Below are 21,486 nucleotides of genomic sequence, written 5' to 3' on the forward strand. Positions count from 1 at the left end.
TGCATTAGAAAAATTTTGTTCTTATTTGTTGAGCTCCAAGGTTATCGTTTAGTCGGATCATGCCGCCCTGCGGTATTTGATAAGTAAAAAAGATACCAAGTCGTGTCTCATCCGTTGGATCCTTCTGTTACAAGAATTTGATTTTGAGATTCGAGACAAGAGTAGATGCGAGAATCTTGTAGCAGATCATTTATCGAGACTGACGGTGGAGACATGCACTGATCAGGGACAGATTGACGATTCATTCCTGGATGAGCAGCTTCTCCATGTTAAGCGTCTGCCCTAGTTTGCGGATATTATCAATTATTTAGTGACTGGAAGGTTCCCTATGCATTAGAACAAGAATGAGAGAGACCGTTTTATGGCACAGGTGAAACACTACTTCTGGGAGGATCCAAAGTTGTTCAAGCTATGTCTAGATCAGATGATTCAAAGGTGCATTTCCGAAGAGGAGTTCAATTCCATTTTAGCATTTTGTCATTCCTTGGCCTGTGGAGGCCACTTTTCCAATCGAAAGACCGCTGCAAAGGTCCTCCAATCTGGATTTTGGTGGCCGACACTGCATCGAGATTCACATGAGTTTTGTAGAAGATGCTTATGTTGTCAGCAAACAGGGAATATTTTCAAGTGTAATATGATGCCCCTGTTCCCCATTCTTGTAGTTGAGATTTTTTATGTTTGGGGCATCGATTTTATGGGTCCCTTTTTGCCTTCATTCGGCAATGTTTATATCCTGGTGGCGGTAGACTATGTGTCGAAGTGGGTCGAGGTCGTACCCACCCGAGCCAATGATCACAAAGAGGTGCTTAGATTCATCAAGCATAATATTTTTAACAGGTTCGGTGTTCAGAGAGCCATTATTAGCGATGAAGGTAAGCATTTCAATAATGTGCATGTTGCTTCTTTACTTAGGAAGTATTCAGTACAACATCGGATTGCTACACCATACCATCCACAGACGAGTGACCCGGTTGAGGTCTCCAACAGGGAGATCAAACGGATTCATGAAAAGACAGTCCGGCCAGACCGAAAGGATTGGTCGCAATGCTTGAACGATGAATTATGGGTGTACAGAACTGCTTTCAAGACTCTGATTGATATGTCCCCGTACCGATTGGTTTTTGGGAAGCCATGTTATCTCCCTATTGAATTGGAACACAAAGTCTATTGGGCGATTAAGAAATTTAATTTTGACATGGCCCAAGCTGGCGCAGAACGGAAGCTACAGTTGAGTGAACTCGAGGAGTTGCGAAACGATGCGTATGAGAGCACAAAAATCTATAAGGCTCGAACTAAGCATTTTCATGATAAGCATATTTTGAGAAAACAGTTTGAACCGGGTGAGAAGGTTTGGCTTTTCAATTCGCAACTCCAATTGTTTCCAGGGAAGCTGAAGTCGAGATGGGATGGCCCGTTCATAGTCTAGAAAGTATTTCCGCATAGTGTTGTTGATATTTTGGACCCTCGGACGGGCGAAAACTTCAAGGTCAACGGGCAACGGTTGAAACCCTGCATTTCAGATGTCGTCACCAGTCAGGACATCGAGGTCATTGACCTCGTGGATGTGAGGCTGTGCGTCGTGTATGTATGTTGTACCATTAGCATTTAGTTTTAGTTATTCTGTAGTTTTCGTATTCATTTGCATATTTCTTTCTTTTCAGTTCATGTGCGTGGAAAACAAATCATGTATGCATTGCATTTTATTTTTGTGAGTTGTTACGAGTTGCAGGTAGTAATACAGGTTGGAATCTTTTCAAGAGCCAGTACAGTGCAACAGTAGGTGAGGTTCCATAGTGCGGATCAGGTGACATCTATCACTTCCCTTGTGTGTCTTTTGTTTCTTAGTGTGCATTCATTTAGTTGCATATAAGCATGGGGAGTGTCACTAAAGACCGTGTCATTCAAGCATGAGGAAGGGTGTAGTTTGCACCCAAATTTTTGTTCTGTCCATGTATCTGCACGGATAAAAACTCATAAAAAATAGGCTTTTAAGGAATGAGTTTTAACCTTATATGAATGCTTTACATAATCTAACGTTTTAGAGAATTTTTTAAGCCCCACGAAAAAAAATATTTTTGACACTAATCTGGAAAAACGTGATCATTTATGTGAATTTCAAAGAAATAACGGTAGATGCATCCTAGAGTTTATTTTTGAATCACAAGTATAAATATCTGCAGCTTTATTTTTGAAAAACTAAGCAAATGAACAACATAAAAAATATCTTAAAAAGAAAAAGAACATGCGTTTAGTCGTTTGATGTCTTTGTTGTCCCTATTAGCTAGGCTCAGACACAAGTTGAAGTGTTTGATTCCCATGCTGAAAAGGACAATGAAGAAAATCACTTCTTTGTCTAAGTCAATATTTGTGTCCTATTTGGTTCGAGCAAGTAGACCCTGAAGGGTGTTTACACCTGGTGCCCTAAAGCCATCCGGTTTGGGAGTCACCGACCCGAAAGCCCGTTATATGGACTTTATAGAGATCCTAAGAGATGTTGACATTGCACATGACAAGAAGAAAGATATATGTAAAACTATAAAAATAAAAGGTCTAATGACTCGAGCAATTAAGTCTGAGGGATATTGTGTATCTGGTGCTCTAAGGTCATCTGGCCTACGAGTCACTGACCCAAAGCTCGTTATACGGGTCACAAAAACCTGAAAATTGGTATAATGTTCAACGAAAAAAAAGGAAAAAGTGTAAAAAATTAAAAATTGAAAAACAAAAAAAAAGAAAATCAAGAGCATAAAGACAAAGTTCACTGCTTAAAATTATTATAAAAAACCTGTGAAAAAAAATATATAAGTGAGGATAAGTAAGCAATGGCGTGAGTGTACTTGATTTTCTAAGAATAAAGCATAAACGATTGCAGATTTTTAGAAAAAGAAAAGAAAAAAAAATTCTTCTATGTCGGCATGTGAAAACTCTAAATATGTGTGAAAATGTAATGGCATGAAATATTTGTTTAGATGAACGTCTTAACTGCCTAATGCTTCTTAAATTTGAATCTTGATGTGTACATGACAGAAATGTTTGGGGTAGCATCACTGCAAACCCTCACGAGACCTTACTCGTCCACTGGGGTAACCTAGGAGTTTAAAGGGCCTGTTGCATACGCTAAATGCAACTGTAATTCTTACAAAAGTGAGTTAGGATTTGATGTGCATGCTTTGCTTTTACTTTATCTGTTAAGGATCAATTTGTTCGAAGACTAGCAAACGATAAGCATGGAAGAATTTGATCATACATAATTTATGCATATTAGACTCACGTTTTTATGCATGATTCGTCGTAAAAATGAATTAAATACCCATTTTTATCAATGTTTTCCAGGGTGTCTATTTAATTTCAAGTTGAAGAAAAATCGTACAAAAAACAAGGTTACATGCGTGTTTAGTGTTTTATTTTGTTTAGGAGTTTTAATTTTTGAAAATATGTTTTTGAGAAAATATAGTTTTTAGAATTTTCAAAAACTTAGATAGAGTTTTAGTAAGTTTATTTGCAGCAATAGTGTTTTTTATTTCATATTTTTGTTTTCTATATATTATATTAGAACACGTAAAATCCTATGTCACATGGGTGCGGGTGCGAGTGCGGGTGCGGATGCGGGGATGCGGCACTTCCAAAAAGCTCGGGTGCGGGGGTGCGACAAATAAATAAATATATAATATGTAAAACGAGCCTATACAAGTCAAGTTGAACCCAGCTTGTTCCCAGCCCTACGTGAACCCCGTTGAGTGTTATTTGTGCGAGAATGGGTAAACCCTCATCCCACACAAACCCAACCCGTTGCCAGTCAGTCCATGGACCACGACCAACCCGAAATTGTCCAAGTTGGATTTCCCTTCAACATGAAAGATACTCTTCAGATAACTATAAATCTGTGCAATGCTCCTACTCCTTTTCTGATACGCCCTCACGACCACACGATTTGTACCTTCGAATCATGGTCGTCAGATTAAGAGATGGCAAAAAGGGCATCGCTCCCCTGGCGGATTCGCTCGAAAATTCAAATCCCGTTTATTTTTTCCCTTACCAAACGTGCCCTATAAAAGGGGGAAGGGGCCCACTATTTTTCCACCTTTTTATTGCCTCTCTCGTTTACTTCGTCGTCGTCGTCCCTCACTCGTTTTCTTCTTCGGAATCTTTCTTTTGGCTTCAGAGGGAAGGGAAGGAAGGAGGAGCAGTCTAGGGTTTTTAGCCATGTCTGGAGCTGTCGTGACTCAGGAGGAAGACAAGAAGCCGATGGATCAATCGGCCCATATCAATCTCAGAGTGAAGGGTCAAGTTCGTCGTCGATCTTCCTTCCCTCGGTCTTTTAGCCTCTTTCTTTATGAATCGATCTATCATCTTGCCAAATATCTGATTAGATGGTGGACATTTTTGGGACGATCTTTTCCTTTCTTTTTTGTGGTTGACGCTAACTGATTGCTTGAATGATAGTTGTTTGCTATGATCGTGCTTTAGAAAAGAAGGAATCCTCTTCTCCATGTTGATGCATTAGGAAAAAGGGAATCCCGTAGAATTTGTTGTTTATTTTGGTGTAGCTTCGGTCTTGCTGTGTTTGTAGTTTGATCTTGGCAAAAAAAAAATTAAGTCTGAAAAATTGGACCAAAATGATCCTGGGTGCGTTGACTGCACCTAGGGTCGGGTTGACCGCACCCGGTGTTGCACCCGCACCCCCGTCGCGTCACGTCGACGCTGGTGCGGCACCTGCTAGCCGAATCCCTGTGACATAGGTTGCATCGTAGAATAGTTTTTGTATTTCATGTTTAATCTAGTTAATATTCATTTTTTTTAATACGCAACATAGTGTTTAATCTTTTTAACGGCCTCCAAACAAACCTGCGTGATTCGTATATTCATGCAGGGTTGTTTGATCTTGCGGAAAAAAAAGAGAGAGAGAGAAAAGACTGGCGTGAATTCTGGTTTCACGAAAATTTTGATCAGACGATAAACTGTGAATCTTTTTATCACACCGCATATATTTTTCTTTCTGAAAAACGTGATCAGCTTATCACGTCTTTTTGATCTGTTAGAATCTGGTCCACACGTTGGACGACTGAAACACAGATTTGGGTTGTGTTCACTCAGCTCACCGTGATTGCTAAATCACGTGGTTGAGCTTCAATTTGTTCTGCACTCCCGGTCTCTTGGAAACAGCATGAACACGCTGTGAAAAGATTATTTTTTTTAACCGCAGATTAACGTCGATCTGCAGTCCTGTGCATAAAAGGAATTTATTCTTTGGTAAAAACAAACCTAGCGTGTTTGACGGATTCGGCGTGGGTCCGAACGTTTTGATCTTCGTTGTTGATCAGCCAGACGCTGTTTAAAATAATTTTCTTTACGCTGGAACCAGTTGCGTATTTCCAACCATCCAGCATGATTGACATTGACCGATCCCCAGGCCTATATAGTTCTAATGTTCACTGTGTTATTTAATTAGCATATTTTATTTGTTTTTAGCATAAGCAGTTAGGCTGCATTGAGTTATCGTTATTTAGAGTTAGATTGTTTTAGTTTCATACTTAGTTAATTAGTTTGTTTCCGCATTTTTCGTAATTAATTAGTTCATTTCATATTTTAGCATTAGTTAATTAGAATTGTTCTGATTAGATTTAGATTAATTAAATTAGATCGGATTTGTTTTAATGTTTCACGTCATTTACTAGTTAGATTGATTTAATGTTTTCTTAAATTTATTTAGTTAGAGTTTGTTTTGATTGTTTTACAGTTAGTAGAATCTTGAATTTGTTAGTTTTTTGCAATTTAGTGAGTTTGTTAGATTCAGTTGGGTTTGTTTCTTGTTATAACTAACATTGGTTTTTAGAAATAGTTTTCTACTTTTGTTTTGTGTTTTGTTTTTTTTTGTATTTTGCGTGTTTTGCACGTAAGACTTCGTGTGCAAAAGGACCTCCATTAATTCCCTCAGGGACGTGCCCTTTGAGAAAGGGACCCTTGTTCCCTTGATTCCACAGTAGCACCCAAGCGAACAAGAAAGGCTAGACCACAAGAGAAGAAGACCTTGCAGAGTTTTATTTTTCTTATTTTTTATTTTTTATTTTGGGTCGTAGGGCCATTTATTTTAAGTTGAGTTGTAATAAGTCCTTTTTATTTTTTAGCCCTCCGTAGAGGGTAGTATATTTTATTTACTTTTCATTTTAGGCAATAAAGATTGTTTTGTGTGGGGTACAAAAGTTTTTTTAACCTGTGTTCGACCCGGACTTCACCACTAGTATGAACCGGAAATTTGAGATTTGATGCACGATTTGCACAAACGGGTTTTATTGAAAAATACCTTTTAAAATACTTTCACGAAAAGTTGCATCACCATTCAATAAGTTTGATGAATGTTGATGACATTGAGGAAGTGTTAGTTACATACCTGACACTCTGCAAACATTTCACCGCTAACAGATTCAGCGTTTCTCTCAAGCTTTCTCTGTTCATCTCCTAGATTCATCTGCTCCTGTCTTAAAAGTGCTATTTCCTCGCCTAGTCTTTCTTCCACAGCCCTTTCCTCAAGGACAAGATCATCCTGAACCTTTTCACTATAGTCAAAAGGGTCCATGTCATAACCATGAGCATCAAAATCATCTCCAGCAAGTGCCGCACAGTGCTTAGTCACCTGTGCCTCATTATGAGAATACTCATGCAACTTATCATGACAATTTTCTGATTCAGAAGGGCAAGAAAGAGGATCATGAGAATCCTTTTCCAAAGCACCCTCAATACAAGCATCAGGGACATCGCTTGCAAGATTCTTAGATTTATCTGAGCCAATCATAGAAGAATCACACACTGATAATGGCAAGACAGTTGTCCATCCCTTTATCTCAGCATCAAGATGATGCACTTTCTCTATTTGAATTTTCTGAGGTTCTGAGTGTGCAGCTGGACTGATGACCGGTTTGCCTATAGGACCATTTGACTCAACTTTATCATTTTCAAAGGACAACTGATGTCCAATTGAAACTTCAGACTGGTGACAACATTCAACTTGATCATCTGGCAGGAATGTTCTCCCATCCATTTTGTTTGCCAGTGCAATTGGTGATATTAACATCCTGTTGTGAGGATCTGAGATTTTTCCATTAAGCTCATGCGTACAATCCATTGATGTCAAATCTTTTGGCATATTCTTCTTGGATGTCTCAGTATTGTACACATTAGTGGAATTATCTAATGGAAGAATTACTCTCTCATCATCAACCAGGGTGCTTCGAAGTTCTGAATTTAAATCTTCAAGACCCTCAGAATTCTTTATGCTGTAGTCCTCTAGACTTCGCCTAATTGCTTCCCGGATATCAGCTTCTTCATCCTTGCCAGCCTCAGGAGCATCATTGATATTTTCGACTGAAATAGGCGGAGTGTGGAGAGGGGCATCCTCCCAGTACACCTCCCCGTCATCACTAGTACATTCAACTGTTGATTGTTTGTTGCCACCCTCCAACACATTGTCATCATTGAGACATTGGGCTTCCACACTGCAACATTCTTTCTCCATGCCTCTATTCCCTGAATCGACAGAAGCAGGATTCTGGAAATTGTTAGCCGGACAAACACTTTCCACATGATCATTTGAAGCTAAACTGTCAGCAACTAAATTTGTAAATAGATCATCGTCATCATTGCTCTGCTCAGTAAGTTCATCTTCAAAGAATGATATCTCAATAGCATTCTCTCCACCAACGGGAGTTTCTTCGTGATGATGATTTCTTCCTTCTTTAAGCTGTTCATCAACCTTGTCCAATCTAGCAGTTCCAGCTCCACTGTTTCCTTCCACAATTCTGCCTAACTGATGCATGTTTCCAGGAAAATCTCTTGTCATTTCAATTTGGTCATCATTCACAATGGAATTAACCGCTCCAGCTTTCTTTTTTTCAATTTCTTTCATCATATCTAAATTCCACTGTAGATCTCGTGTCATACGGATCCCCATGCTCCTATGCCTACTCACACGAACACGCCCCTGCTCATCAATATATGTCTCAACATTACCAAAATCCTGTTTAGGTTCATCAAGAGAAATGCCCTTAACTCCTTGTGCTTTGGATGAAACAGATTTTGCAGAAGTGGAAGTTGGTGGATTGTTCCCCTGAGTCAAGTTCCCAGTACCTCTTTCACTATCAACTCCAATCGATGTCAAAAGTCTGCCAAGAAAAGGAAAAGATGAAGGTGTTCAATTAACATAAAAAAGCTAGTGGAAAACATGCATTATTGAGATCACAAAACAGCCTCATTCAAAGTAGCAGGTGAAACTGAAGACCTAAAAAGTTATCTTATCACTAAAATTACTGGAACTTCCACATTGAGACATGTGCCAAGAATAGTTAGACGAGTCTAACCACCATACAAATCTGCACATACCAACTATTATTCTTAGAGATACTAAGGCAATTTATCACAATGACCTGTGACAAATTAAGAATAACAAATAAGCACATAAAAATTTACAAGAATATTTTTGACATACATATCCTAAAAAATTTATGGTCACTTTGTGCCCAATCGTCTAAACAAAGAGGACTCCAGGCATGGCCTGTATACCAAGATTCAATTGACTTACTGTTTATCACCAGTAAAGGATGACGAAAATATAAATTCTCTGTTGGGCTCAGAAGCAATCCGTGAAGATGAAATGCCTCCAACTCCTCTTCCAACAGCAGATTTTTGAACTTCATCTATCTCCCGGCGAAAAGCAACAGTTTTTAGATAAGCTTGGATCTGCATCTCAGAAAACTGTGCAGGTGCCTATGATACAAAAGGAAAACCATGATATCAGCAGATGAAAACTGCAAGCTCAAGGTAATTAACAATCTCATCCACAAATCACGAAGATTAGCCAAACTACAAATCAAAAAAGGGAGGAGAGGGTTGCTATCACCTCTTGGGCATGATAACAACCACCACTGCAGAAATGGCAAGGTAATTGTACGTTATAGCATCAGAAAACCAAAAAAAAAAAACTAAAGGCAACTCATAAAGCAACAGATTGACATTCTTAGCCCTCCCCATCAAATTGGCAAAATGGATCAAATGGCAGCAGCAACTTGAAGCTGGGGACTTTTCCTTTGATAACAAGCGGGCTGGCTAGGCTAAGCTCTGGCATCTGACAATAAAACAAGAAAATCTAGGCATACAACAAAGATTATAGAATCATTATCACAAGAAGCAGAAGGCGCATATAGAACATCTCCTGTGCCAGTAGAACAGCAGCAAGGCTATGGGAATCCTGAATAATTTTTGGCTGCCAAAAAATAGCCTTCCTTCACACTCACTACAGAGGCAATGGGAACTGAAGTTCATCAAGATTGGCTCCAGCATTTCATAAGGCATTCTAAGTTGGGGGAATCAACATGCTATTCTATTCTAGTTGAGGCAAGGAAATATATCGTAAATTTCCCATCAGTGACAAACATACAAATAAAGATAGCTGGAGCATGTTCTCTCCCTATAAGAGGTTGAAAACAAAATACCACTCCTAATGATTATAAATGTTTATCTAGTTCCAAAAATGCTTTTTGGTTCATATCGCCGACCCCAGTTGTTGTTGTTGTTGTTGTTGTTGTTGATAAAATATTCACATCTTCATAAAGCAACAATAACCACAGACACAGGTAGTCCAGAAAAACATGAATGAAATTCATCATCCATAAGTCATATCAGCCATACCTTCTTAACTTTTTCATACTTCTGTCTGTTTTCTGCTATCAGTCGTTCTCTCATCTGCTTGTCATAATGAGCAATATGAGAAACACCATACAACATTTGCCTTTTCGATGCAGTCTCAAGTTAACTCAAACCTGAACAAGAAGATCCAACTGCATTGAGGGAGGAAGAGCAGCCAAGACTGTTGGATCCACCTTGCCTTGAATTACAGGCTGCAAAAGACATTCAGTATTAGCTAAGATCATTAATCTTCCATCATATGCATACTGATTACCAGAAAAATAAATCTTTACCTGAACATGGAAAAAGAACCAAAGCATGATAGACATTTCTAAAAGAGCATGACATCCACTATAAACCAAGGAATAGGCGTGCTATTAACATTTTACAACTTTCAGATTTCCTCAATAAATGAGAACAAACATTAAAAAGAAAAAAAGGGAAGATCTGAACTCATTGTAAGATCAACAAATTTGAATCTGTTCATATAAATAAAATATGCATCTTAAGGCATATGCATTATGGATCATGATGATAAAGGGTAAACTTAAGCACATGTGAAACTAAAACAAACAATCACAAAAATAAAGCACTGATGGTTTGCAAATTCAAAATACAACATAATTTGCTAAAGAACTAGGTCAAATAAGATCAAAAAAATTAAAAAAAAGTCCATTTATGAACCAAATCACACAACAGTTTGACTGGATGCAGATTGGATATTTCACGATCGATCAATGCCTGCCTTTAATCATAGTCACCAATCTAGGTGATATTTCAAAAATATTGTGTTCTTTAACGGGTTTTTAACTCCAATCAGTAAAAATGTTAAAAATTTTATGATATTCCAAAAAGTATTGTCAGAATCTATAGTATCACGATAAATAACATGAATATTATTGAAATATTATCACAAGATACCCTACCACTGGGTTTTATGTTTTGGAGATTTCAAATAGGCTTAATGTTTAAAAATATGAAGCAAAGGATTCTGTAGATCCCCAAATCGAGCACTGTTGAGAATCGAATAGTTTTTTTTTCAAAATAGGGAATATTTCATTATTTTGAAAATGTTAAAAGCTTTTAAAAATATTAAAGGGAATCTGTGGAAAATTTTATACCAACTATGACTAGACCTATGGCTTTAGCAGTTTAATGTAGAGGGGGAGAAGGGTTTTTTTTTGGAAAAAAATTACACCAATTATAACTTTCCCTAGGGCTTTAGTGGTTTATGAGAGAGCGAGAGAGAAGAAGAAGAAGAATTGGAAGAAAGGAAAATTTCTTTCTATATTTTTTAATATTTTTAATCATTTTTTTTAAGATCCTGACATTTATCCAAGAAAACCCACATTTTGAAAATCTCTCAAAAAAAACCCTAGCTGAGAAATAGTCAAGAATGATACCGGTGACTATGCTTTTAACAGCAAGAATGGTGATTGTTCTCTTCTAGCAATGTAGGGTTTCCAAGAAAGCATAATTGGATTCTAATTCTCACTCCCCATAGATTCAAGGGACTCTGTGTTACCTCTTCCTGTAATAGAGGGACCAGGGGAGTGTGAACTGGGTTAGCAGGAACACCACTCAAGGAGGAATCCAGCTGTTACGACTTGATGCAACAAAGCAATGCCAGCATATAGCATTCCCGTTCCAAGTTGAGAGGCCTACGGTTTAGCATCCAAATAGAGCAGCTGACGAAGGGGCTGAATGAAAAGGGGAGTAAGTACTCTACCGGATGTGGTTCAACTGCAGAGACTCATGGAACAGCAGGAGTAAGGAGTCAGAACGTATTTATCATGAATTTGGCCCTGGAGGTGAAATTGTCACTTCCCAAAATCGAATATGCCATTAACATATGACAAGATGCTCATCATGCAAAGACATGTTGCCTTCCAACCACCACCATATATCGAAGACATTGACAATAATAAAGTAAACAACGGTCACAGGATCAGGCACAATAACACTAAACAGCTTTATATAAAGCTGTAACACCAAGTCACCAACACTATTAGGATTACATAATAGCCAAGAAAAAGGAACAAAAAAACATAATTCAGGCCTAGTACATACAAAGATCATCTCCTCATCATCACTTGTATCTTCATCTTCAACGCCTCTGCCAGCAGATGTCGATGCAATGCCATCAAACTGGCCATTCTCTTCTGCAGCAAGGGATGCTGCCAGCCTATATTAACACCAATAGAATAACTTTATCCATAAACAATGTAGTAGCAACATCCCAGTGTACAACAAGGGGAAATACAATATCTAACAGACAAGAATAACAAGAATAAACGCATGCAAGCACGTGAGTGCACACAGATCAAACTAGCATGCAAAGGAGCCCAAACCAATCAATTTACCAAATTCTCTAGATGTAACAATGCTGCAGTGTCAGAAGGTACATATAACCCTATATAGAAAGATTACCCAAATATTCAAAATCAAGATGTACAAAAACCCCTGTGAGTGTCTGTTGTTCCAATTGGATAATTCGTCTTAGAACATCCATTTCAAACCAAGTGCGAACATATATACACTTGAATGTGCAGCTTCCTACACAAACATGCTAGTGAAGGAAAATACTAATGGGTATGTTCCCCATGAAATCACTCGCAGTGCAAATTTTGCTCACATTGCATCTAGGGCTTCTTGGTATGGAGTGCTCGGGACTCCCACAGAACTCTCCGGCATCGACTTGTCCCCAACAATAACCCTTTTCCCCTTAGGATCGTCACCATTGCCCTTACCACTCTTGATCTCTTCAGCCAATTCTTCCAATTTCCGCGCCTTAAGCTACAATTCGACCCAAATTCCGAGCGAAAATATGATAAAAATGATCACAATTTCCTCGAGAAGAAGAAAGGAACAAAAAGAAAAGGGAGGGAGGAGGGGCGTGAGCGTACGTGAGTGAGGAGGAGCTTCTCGGCGGTCTTGCGGGTCTTGGCGTAGGCCTTCTCGCGGAGGCGCTTGCGGGCGATGACGGTGCGGCGCTTGAGGGCGGGGGTGCCTCCATCGAAGACGAAGACGGGCTTGGTGCGGAGGAAGAGCAGCTTGCAGATGCGGCGGAAGAAGCCCAGGATGTGGGCGTTCTTCACCATCTCGCCCCGCTCGTCCCTCATCGCCTTCATGAACTGGACCATCCATATGCTCGCATCTTCTCACGAAAAGCAAATAAACAAAGGATTTCGTGAGGAAGACAACGACGACGACGACTCGCCGGAGAAGAAGAATCGAGAGAAAGAGAGAAGGGATCAGTCGTTACCGATGGCAAGCTTTTTTCCGGTGAGGGTTTCGACGGAAACACGGCGACCCACCGGAGCAAGGAGCTCCCAGAGACCATGCACTCCCATTTCCAAAGAGAGAGAGAGAGAGAGAGAGACTCAGGCGATCCGTTTCATGGCGGCAAAAACGAACGAGGCCCCGCCGCACGCTCTCGCCAATTCTCTCTCTATTTTGGTGAATTGGGATTTATTAAATGAAGAAGGGTAATTTTGTCATTATACTATCTGATGAACATCCCAAACCACCGTGCTGCAAAACGGATAGGGTACGGGCCAGGACCCAATAACCGGTCTGTATTAAAACCTCGCATTGACGCATAAACCAGATATGCAACTGGGAAGGATGGGCAATTGGGTATGGATCACGTACTTGGATCCAAACACATCAGATTGACTATGTACTTTGATAATTAAGTGAATGATGTTAAGGGCACGTTTGAAAGCAAGAAAAATAAATTTTACTTAGGAGAAGTTTTGAAATTTCGGAATGAAAAGTTTTCACTCATCTTTTCTGAATGGAAAGTTTCCACTTGTTTGTATAGCATGAAAAAACTGAGTGAAAAACGTGAAAAATGAGATAGGAAGAGAGAGAATAAGCCCCCTTTAAAGTGAGAGAGAGAGAGAGATCTGAAAAATGATGGCCGGCAGTTCTTGGAAAAAGGTTCCCAAGAGAGATCTGAAAATGATGGTAGGCGATTCATAGAGAAAAAGTTGTTGGATCAGAAATACGCATAGAAAGAGAGACGGGATATCACACCCAAGCGAGAGAGATTTGAAAATGGTGGTCGGCTGGAGAAGGCTTTCTTGTGGCAAACCCATAGAATGAGGTGTGTTTAGGGATGGCAGTGGGGCGGGGCGGGGGACAAGGTCTCCACCCCCGCCCTGCCTCAAGATTTTATCCTCCACCCCCACCTCCATCCCCGACGGGGAATGGATTTTATCCTCCATCCCCGCCTTCATCCCCGTTTCATGTCCTCCATCCCCGGTTCAATCGGGGATGAGGCGGGGCGAGGCAGGGATTTTGCGGGGAAAAGTGGTCGGACCGGGGTTGGGGCGGGGATCGTGGTGGGGACGGGGCAGGGCGGGGAAAAGTGCACGTCCATACCCGCCTCAACCCCCGGACGGAGATGGATTTTAACCTTCGTTCCCGACTCCATCCCCGTTTCATACCCTTCATCCCCGGTCCAAATGGGGCGGGGCTCACTTTCCCCTGGTCCACTGCCATCCGTAGGTGTGTTGTGGGTGAATGGTTGCTTTAATGCAAAAATAATTTTTGAAACCGTTAGAATTTTTTTTCTACAGTTTTCTTGCTTTCAAACATGCCTAAATGTAAAGATAGGTCGATCTAGTTCAGTAAGTACTTGTAAGCATATGTTATACCTTATTTTATAAGGATGCGATTATGGATCAGTCGATGCCGATCCAGGCCAACCAATCAATCACACCATCAGTAAAAGTAAAACAGCATAGGCTACATACAAATGGGTCGATGCAGCTCAAACGATCAGTAATCTGAATCCGAATTTAATTTTGGACTACAGGTTTGCATCAAAACCTTAATTCATTCTATATGTGATGAGGTAGAGTTAAATCCGGATACACATTTTATATGGTGATCTCATTAAAAATAGTTGAAGACAAGCACTTTACATGAAAAAAAATTATATGAAATAACTCATCTCCAATCTACACCCAAATATAGATCTCAAAAACTATAATGCCCTAATTTTTTAAATCAAAAAATTAAGATTTTTTTACACGGTTTTCAAGAAATATAGCGAAAACTTATTTTAAATCAAACCACTAGTCTCTCTTAATCAGAGTTCAATAAAATATTCAAATCATGACTAATGAAAATAAATCAAGTATTCTCAAAAAACTAAAATGAATGTCTCTCTTGGGACCACACCGAGCCTCCCGTCATCACTTGTCAGCTTACTCGATACGAACATGTTAAAAGCAGGGACATGAACAATGGCCCCCACTAAAAAATATCACACAACATATGCATAGAAAGACTACAACACATATCTCATATATCTTTTTAAAATCCAATAACCTTTATAATACGATGGTTTCATGACATACAAACTTTCATAATAAAGATCAATATTTCACAATAAGCAATAGGTACACAGACATTCATAATTAACAAATCTTACCCACAAGTTAGAGCACCTGCAACCACAGCAGTTATAAATTCAGATCATAGGCAATTACAAAGTCAAGTATGTCAATACTCAACACCTATGCATGTAATCGTAAAATATGCATAGAATACAACATATAATATTGATGTGCTTATAAACATTTTTAATGCATTGTTATATTGTCTATCTTTTCATTCTTGGGGGTAGCAACCGTACTTAACTCATACTCAACAATCATTTGAGAATTTTATTATTATATGTATTTTAATTACCCTAAAAATTCGAAGAGTGTGCAAACTTTCACGGGGGTAGCCCGTAACCGTGAGAACCTAAAGTAAATCATGTGAAATCCAAAATCCTACTCTACAAGTGATATAGAACCCATGGAGATGTTTTTGCTCTCTGAAAACATTAACAATACATCCTTCGACTGTGTGTACCGACCATCTTCTACAGGGTAGTCATGGTTTGAATAAGCTATTAGGTGTTCTTTATTAAGGTTGTTTAAGTGTTTTCAACGTTAAGACTTTTTAATTTAGTCATTCTCCGAGGACAACATCACAACATGGGTCATTTGTAGTCATTCAAAATTGAGCTCGCGATCATACCTCATATAGGTACCTTTTAGCCAACAATGCCTCTTTAATGCTATGAGGATGTTAATCATATATTTAACTTGATGCTCACTAGCACTCATGATTTCACTAAACCTTATTTACTCATGAGGCCGGTGAATGCATGTCTTATATGCCTTACAACACATCACATGATACATACCACACTACATGATGCATGAAACTCATTTCAACATAACATAAACCATGAATAACATAAAATATCACATGTATGCCAATTCACACTACATTGTCCATCTATCATGCTCAAAACTCATACGTTAATATTCAATCTCACATGTCATCATGCATAAATCATCAACATGCTTGCATACAACATAAACATAAAACATCACAAATTAGAAAATACATGATTAATATTTTATATTATAAGCAAGCATAAGATTTAAAACAAAACAAGTTCACAAGACATGACATGTCCCACACTACATCTGGTTTTTTTTATTGTTCATGGGTCTATTAGACCATCATGTCAAGCATATCCAAACCCTAAAAAAATCATAACTATACTAAAGGGTGTTAACTCCTATATCTAAGTGATAGCTCAAAGAAAACCAATTTTATTTGCCTATAGAAATTCACAGACCATAAACTATTTTCCAGTTATGTCATAAGAGGACATAAATTTGCTTTACAAAGAAGCAATCAACATACCCAATTGGAAGGAATCTCAACCTCACAAATTTTTTTGTGATAGCTATACTTGTTAGCTTTCAAATAAATATGATTTCATAGAAAAACTTCATCATATGATTTTTTTTACCAAACTCTATCTGAGACAGTTACAAATTCAATTTTTCTATAGAATCCTAAATTTCAACAGACTTGTGTGAGACTCTAGGATTCTTAGACAACGAATCAATTTTTGTATTATTTTTCAAGTTTCATCCACATAACAACCATAACATAAACATCAAACCATTAATTTATTGATTTTTTTATAAAACCGCTTGTCAAAAATCACTCTCCACTGAGAATATAATTTCTATCTTGTGTTGAAGCAACCATAACCCTCGATTTTATACCACAACTATGACTAGATGTCTAGAAGGTTTCCATAAATGAATTTAAGGAGAAGTTATTCGGTTTAAGAGTTGTAAATTTTCTACCACAACAAATTGGTAAGAAAAATTATGATAATATGTGTATCATAATATAAAACAAGCTAAATATAAGAAAAATATAAGCATCAACGTGTAATATTGATTTTAAATCATGCATCAACCATACACACAATACTTACACAAGGAGTAGGTTCATAGAAAACATTATATGATCATAAAACATGCATGCGATCCTAAGTTGTCCATATAACTCATGATTTATGCATATAATACTTAGTTTAAGATGTTAACATGTTAAATCACAATAGAATACATGAAATAAATTTATGGAAACATGATTCATACTGTAAACACATGAAAGAAGATAAATATCCATTCGATCATGCTGAAAACGACATGCCAATCTTAAATTATGTAGGAACACGAAATGATGCATTTCACACAACCAAATTTTTCGGTTTGGCCGTTCAGGCATAGTTTTATCGAAAACATAAATTTCAATCATTTTTCAAAGCATGATATTGATTCAAAATAATTTTAAAATACTTTCTAACTTATTTCAGGCCTCATCCACCATGGACTGGCCTGCAGAATTGACAAGATGCACAATCTACAACTACGAGTAAGATGAATCTTGCCTTAACCATGTTTTCATATGTGCTAACACATTTGTCTTCTGTTTTAATACCTTTGAGCAACTTAAATGGCTGCTAAAAAAACTTCAAAACCGAGGAAAAAGCAAAAAGGAAAAAGAAGATGGTAGATAGAAAAGTTTACTAGGAATAGAAGAGAGAAAAAAGGCAGAGATAAGAAAGAGATTGAGATAATGAGAGGAGCGTGTGAAGGGTCTTTTTATGAACCCTCTCCACCCCACTCCATACCATATTGGGTCTCTCTCCCACTCAAAATCGTGTGGATGGGGAGAGAGTTCCCTCTTGTTTCAAACTCTCTCGTAACTTAGTCATTTAAAACCTCCTTACCTCACTTATAATTATCTTGGCCTTTTTATTTAAATTTGATTTCAACTAACTAATTTTTTTGACTTTGGGTGGAACATCCTAGCCTCGTTTAGACTCTTTCATATGGTTAAGAGTCTCGTTCACGTGGACTTTAGGGCTTTAAGTGGGTTCCACATGAGTCCAATCCAATAAGATTAGATCAAAAAAAAATTATGAACCATATCTAATCTCAATTGGGTTAGATCAAATGTCAGTAGTTAAATTAAAATCCATCCATTAAATAAATTCTAATTCACATTTAATCTAAATACTAATGTTTGGATCTATATATGACCCATAAAAAATTCATAAAAGTCCTTGGCTACTTCCACAACCCTTGTGCCTCTAAGTTGATACATGACGCTCTACTGGGCTGGGTTTGACCCTCTTGGCCTCATAAAAACTCTGGGTTAAGTCTAAAATCCAATCATTTAAAAAAATCTAATTTTGGATTCAATCCAAGTTTGAAAACCCAAAATAGATGATGATCATTTTGAAAAATATAATTTTTAAACTAACCAAAATCTAAAATCCTAAATCGAATCTTATACGAGATCTACGACTGGTAACAAATCTAACTAGAGTGTTACTTCAATTTAAACTCTTCAGTTTTGTTTGAATTTAACTTGATTTTTTCTTGAATTTATAAGTAAAAAAAAACAAAATTAATAGATATTATAAAAACATTGTTTGCGTGTATAAATGTCTAAATGAGAAAAAGCCTAACACGTTACATAACTTTGAAGGCAATTTGAGTACTTGTGGGGATTCATATTTAAGAAAAATATGCCCGGTTCGGATAAAAAGGTCGATCAACTACGATCCTTTGACCTGGTTGCTTCAGAAATTAAGAAAGCAAGAAAGGCTCCTGCTGAACAATTGCTTTCCATCGAGGGGCTGATTCGGTAATTCCTTCTGCCTATAAATACCCACACGTTGCGCTGATTAGGGTTTTGGGAGAAACGCCGTCTTCGTTGCTTCGTTCGGTCGCGGGGTTGGAGCATAACGCTGTCGCAGAGATGGTAGATCGCTTTTTTTCTAAAAAAATTTGTGCTTTTCTTGACTGTTCTCTCTCTCTCTCAATTTTGTTCGATATTTTAAGCCAATCAAAAGGAAAATTTTGAGCTTTTTCTTTGTCCCATTTGGCGTGGTGCAGCCTTCACACAAAACGTTCAAGATCAAGAAGAAGTTGGCGAAGAAAATGAGGCAAAATAGGCCCATCCCTCACTGGATCAGGATGAGGACAGATAACACCATCAGGCAAGAACTTAATCTTTTTCCTTTTAAGCGTTTTTCTATTTTTTGTCGATTTTAAACTGAGTTTTCAGAATGTTCGTGGTTTTCTCTGTAATTTCTGACGATCGGTTGTTGAATCGGTTCGATGCAGGTACAACGCAAAGCGCAGGCACTGGCGCAGGACGAAGTTAGGGTTTTGAGGTCATTCCTGAATGTTTTGGATCCATTGTTTAGGGTTTTTTTCTTTTTTCTTTTTGTTACATCAGCTTGATATGGAATCTGTAAGCTGATTCGAAGAGATGTGCGGCGGCAAGACTTGTTTCTTTGTTTTCTCATATTATTGTATTCTCGTTATGTAATGTGATGGATGGATTCGATTTGCTTTCTGTTAACTCCATACTCTGAGTAGTTGCATATTTTATCTTTTGGGAATTCTTCCATCTACGTTTCTTCTTCTTCTTGTACGTATTATGTGGATGGGCATTGCTTATGCTTGGTTGCGGCTGGTGTTTGAGTTCGTTCTGAGTCGGTTGGGATTCTGCGCAGACGGTCGATTATTTGGTTGTTGGTAGATAATGAGATGCGCAAATTGCCTAGTTTGCTTTTCTTTTGTTGGTTTTGTTATATGTTTGGTAACTTGATTTTTTTTTCGACTTAAAATATGCTTTGACTTCACTTTTCCACAGCACCACTTTGTTGTGGCTCATACATAGTATTGTTAAATGGCTCTTGACCTCATGAAAATGGTTTGCATTGTTAAGTTGGATTTTTGTCCCCAGAACTTCTGCAAAACTTTGCCATCTCGATAGAATTTTATGCTCTGGAGTGGATGTGAGAGATGCAGAACATCAGGGAACACTGGGGGTGCAGAGGTTTGGTTTATTGGTTGTGAACCATTTAGATTGATTGTTTTGATGGTTGAATCGTCTTTGTTTTTCATAGTTTGTAGCATTATTACAGTTTGGTCCCATCATGATTTTGTGGCAATGTTTCTAATGGTGGTTTCACTTCATTGAAAGTATTGATATCCTTTAAACAACATGGTCTGATGTGCTATATATGTCATGCTGAATATTTTTGTCTTATCATAAACACTTAGTTGTATCTACTAGATGCTGTATTTAGAATCTTCCTACTTCCTGGTGGATACGTGAAAAGTTTGCTTAGAATAATTCTAAAGCTTAACGATGATTTGTTATTGTTGTTTCATGGTGACTAATATGGCAAGAGCCTGTGGAACTCAGCATGAGAGTCTATGTTGTTTACTTGATTTTCACACATCGCTATACCACCACAGCCACTATGTGGTATCTATGGTCCTCCTTTTGGGCCTGATCTCAGAGAGCCTTTCCCACAGGTTGCTGACAGGTGGGAAGCTTGCTTCTCGGAAACTCGCTTCGCAAGCGTGATACTTCTTGATTTTGAAACTTAATGAGAATCTCGATTCTCCCATGTCTCTCCTATGCTTTCCACACGCCTCATTTATTCTTCTTATATGTTTTTTCACTCTACTTTTCATGTTTTTTATGTGTTTTTGTCTCACGCATCTCACTCACTTCCATGTGCTTTCTCTAAATTGTCATCTTGTTCAAGACATCTTATTGATCTAATACACTACTCTCATACACTGCTCTGGAGTTGTTTGGACACAAATAGGTGAGAAACAGGAAATCACAGCCTAGATGTGGATGTTTAAGACATCTTATTGATCTCATACACTGCTCTTAGTGGTCTCCATGCTATGGTGGTCATATTTTTGAATCAAGTCATATTATGTTTTAGCATGTACCTACTGCAGCTAGTCAGTTGCTTATTATATCAATGATTGCGCCACCAAACTATTATGGGTACATGAATGCCGAGACCGAGTACGAGAGGCACCTTCTGAGTGAGGATGATCTATGACAGTACTAATGCTGAAAGCAGTATATTTCAGATTTCTTATGAACCTCTTGTTGGGTACATGCATGGAGGCCGCAATCGTTGTGTTTAAGCTTGATGATATGAGAATAGCTTGTCTGAGACTGAAAGATAACTCGATTACCAATTGCATGCAACAAGGGGTAAAGTGTCTTTTTGATGATCAAAACACATTGTTTTTTTTTCTTTTGAAAGTTAAGCTGGGGTTCGGCAGACCCCTTCCAGTTATACAACTATACCATTGGGTTTTTGAACCTGCAACGTCCTAATGCAAGGTGACTTGCACTAGCTTCTCACAAGCAGGGCCCTTTTGGTTCGAAACACATTGTTTTAGGTTTCAATGTGGTTTCCTGCTTTCCCTTCTGTGTGCTTCTCTGCAAAAGCTGATTCACCTATCCATTATAAAGATGGAGTGCTGTTTAATCTGTGCTGTATTAAAGATAGCAAAGCTCTTTGACTTGCACAACGCACAAGTTTCAGACATGCATTATTCATGTCAGATTGGAGACCTTTATTTTTCTTTC

At 38.2% G+C, this 21,486-nt stretch overlaps 2 protein-coding genes across 2 annotated transcripts in view; one reads left to right on the forward strand and one right to left on the reverse strand.

The window, feature by feature from the left end:
* Positions 1–13,100, reverse strand: part of UVH3 (5'-3' exonuclease family protein) — a 37,802-nt gene extending 24,702 nt beyond the window's left edge. Inside the window, exons 1-8 of the mRNA XM_090006684.1 lie at positions 12,941–13,100; positions 12,582–12,832; positions 12,311–12,471; positions 11,746–11,860; positions 9,810–9,887; positions 9,679–9,732; positions 8,573–8,757; positions 6,389–8,156 (exon numbers count right to left, since the gene is read on the reverse strand). Coding sequence (XP_089862810.1) covers positions 6,389–8,156; positions 8,573–8,757; positions 9,679–9,732; positions 9,810–9,887; positions 11,746–11,860; positions 12,311–12,471; positions 12,582–12,832; positions 12,941–13,028 — 2,700 coding nt within the window. The 5' untranslated portion in view covers positions 13,029–13,100. The remainder of the gene's footprint in view (positions 1–6,388; positions 8,157–8,572; positions 8,758–9,678; positions 9,733–9,809; positions 9,888–11,745; positions 11,861–12,310; positions 12,472–12,581; positions 12,833–12,940) is intronic.
* A 5,619-nt stretch (positions 13,101–18,719) lies between these two features.
* On the forward strand, positions 18,720–19,474 carry LOC149838600 (large ribosomal subunit protein eL39). The gene is made up of 3 exons (XM_090007746.1): positions 18,720–18,828; positions 18,963–19,066; positions 19,194–19,474. Exons 1-3 carry the CDS (start codon positions 18,826–18,828, stop codon positions 19,240–19,242), a joined length of 156 nt encoding a protein of 51 aa, XP_089863872.1. The 5' UTR covers positions 18,720–18,825; the 3' UTR covers positions 19,243–19,474.
* Positions 19,475–21,486: the final 2,012 nt, after the last annotated feature.

This window comes from Nuphar pumila, chromosome 5 (genome assembly GCF_984573655.1).
Source record: "Nuphar pumila chromosome 5, dmNupPumi1.hap1.1, whole genome shotgun sequence".
Classification (NCBI taxonomy): domain Eukaryota; kingdom Viridiplantae; phylum Streptophyta; class Magnoliopsida; order Nymphaeales; family Nymphaeaceae; genus Nuphar; species Nuphar pumila.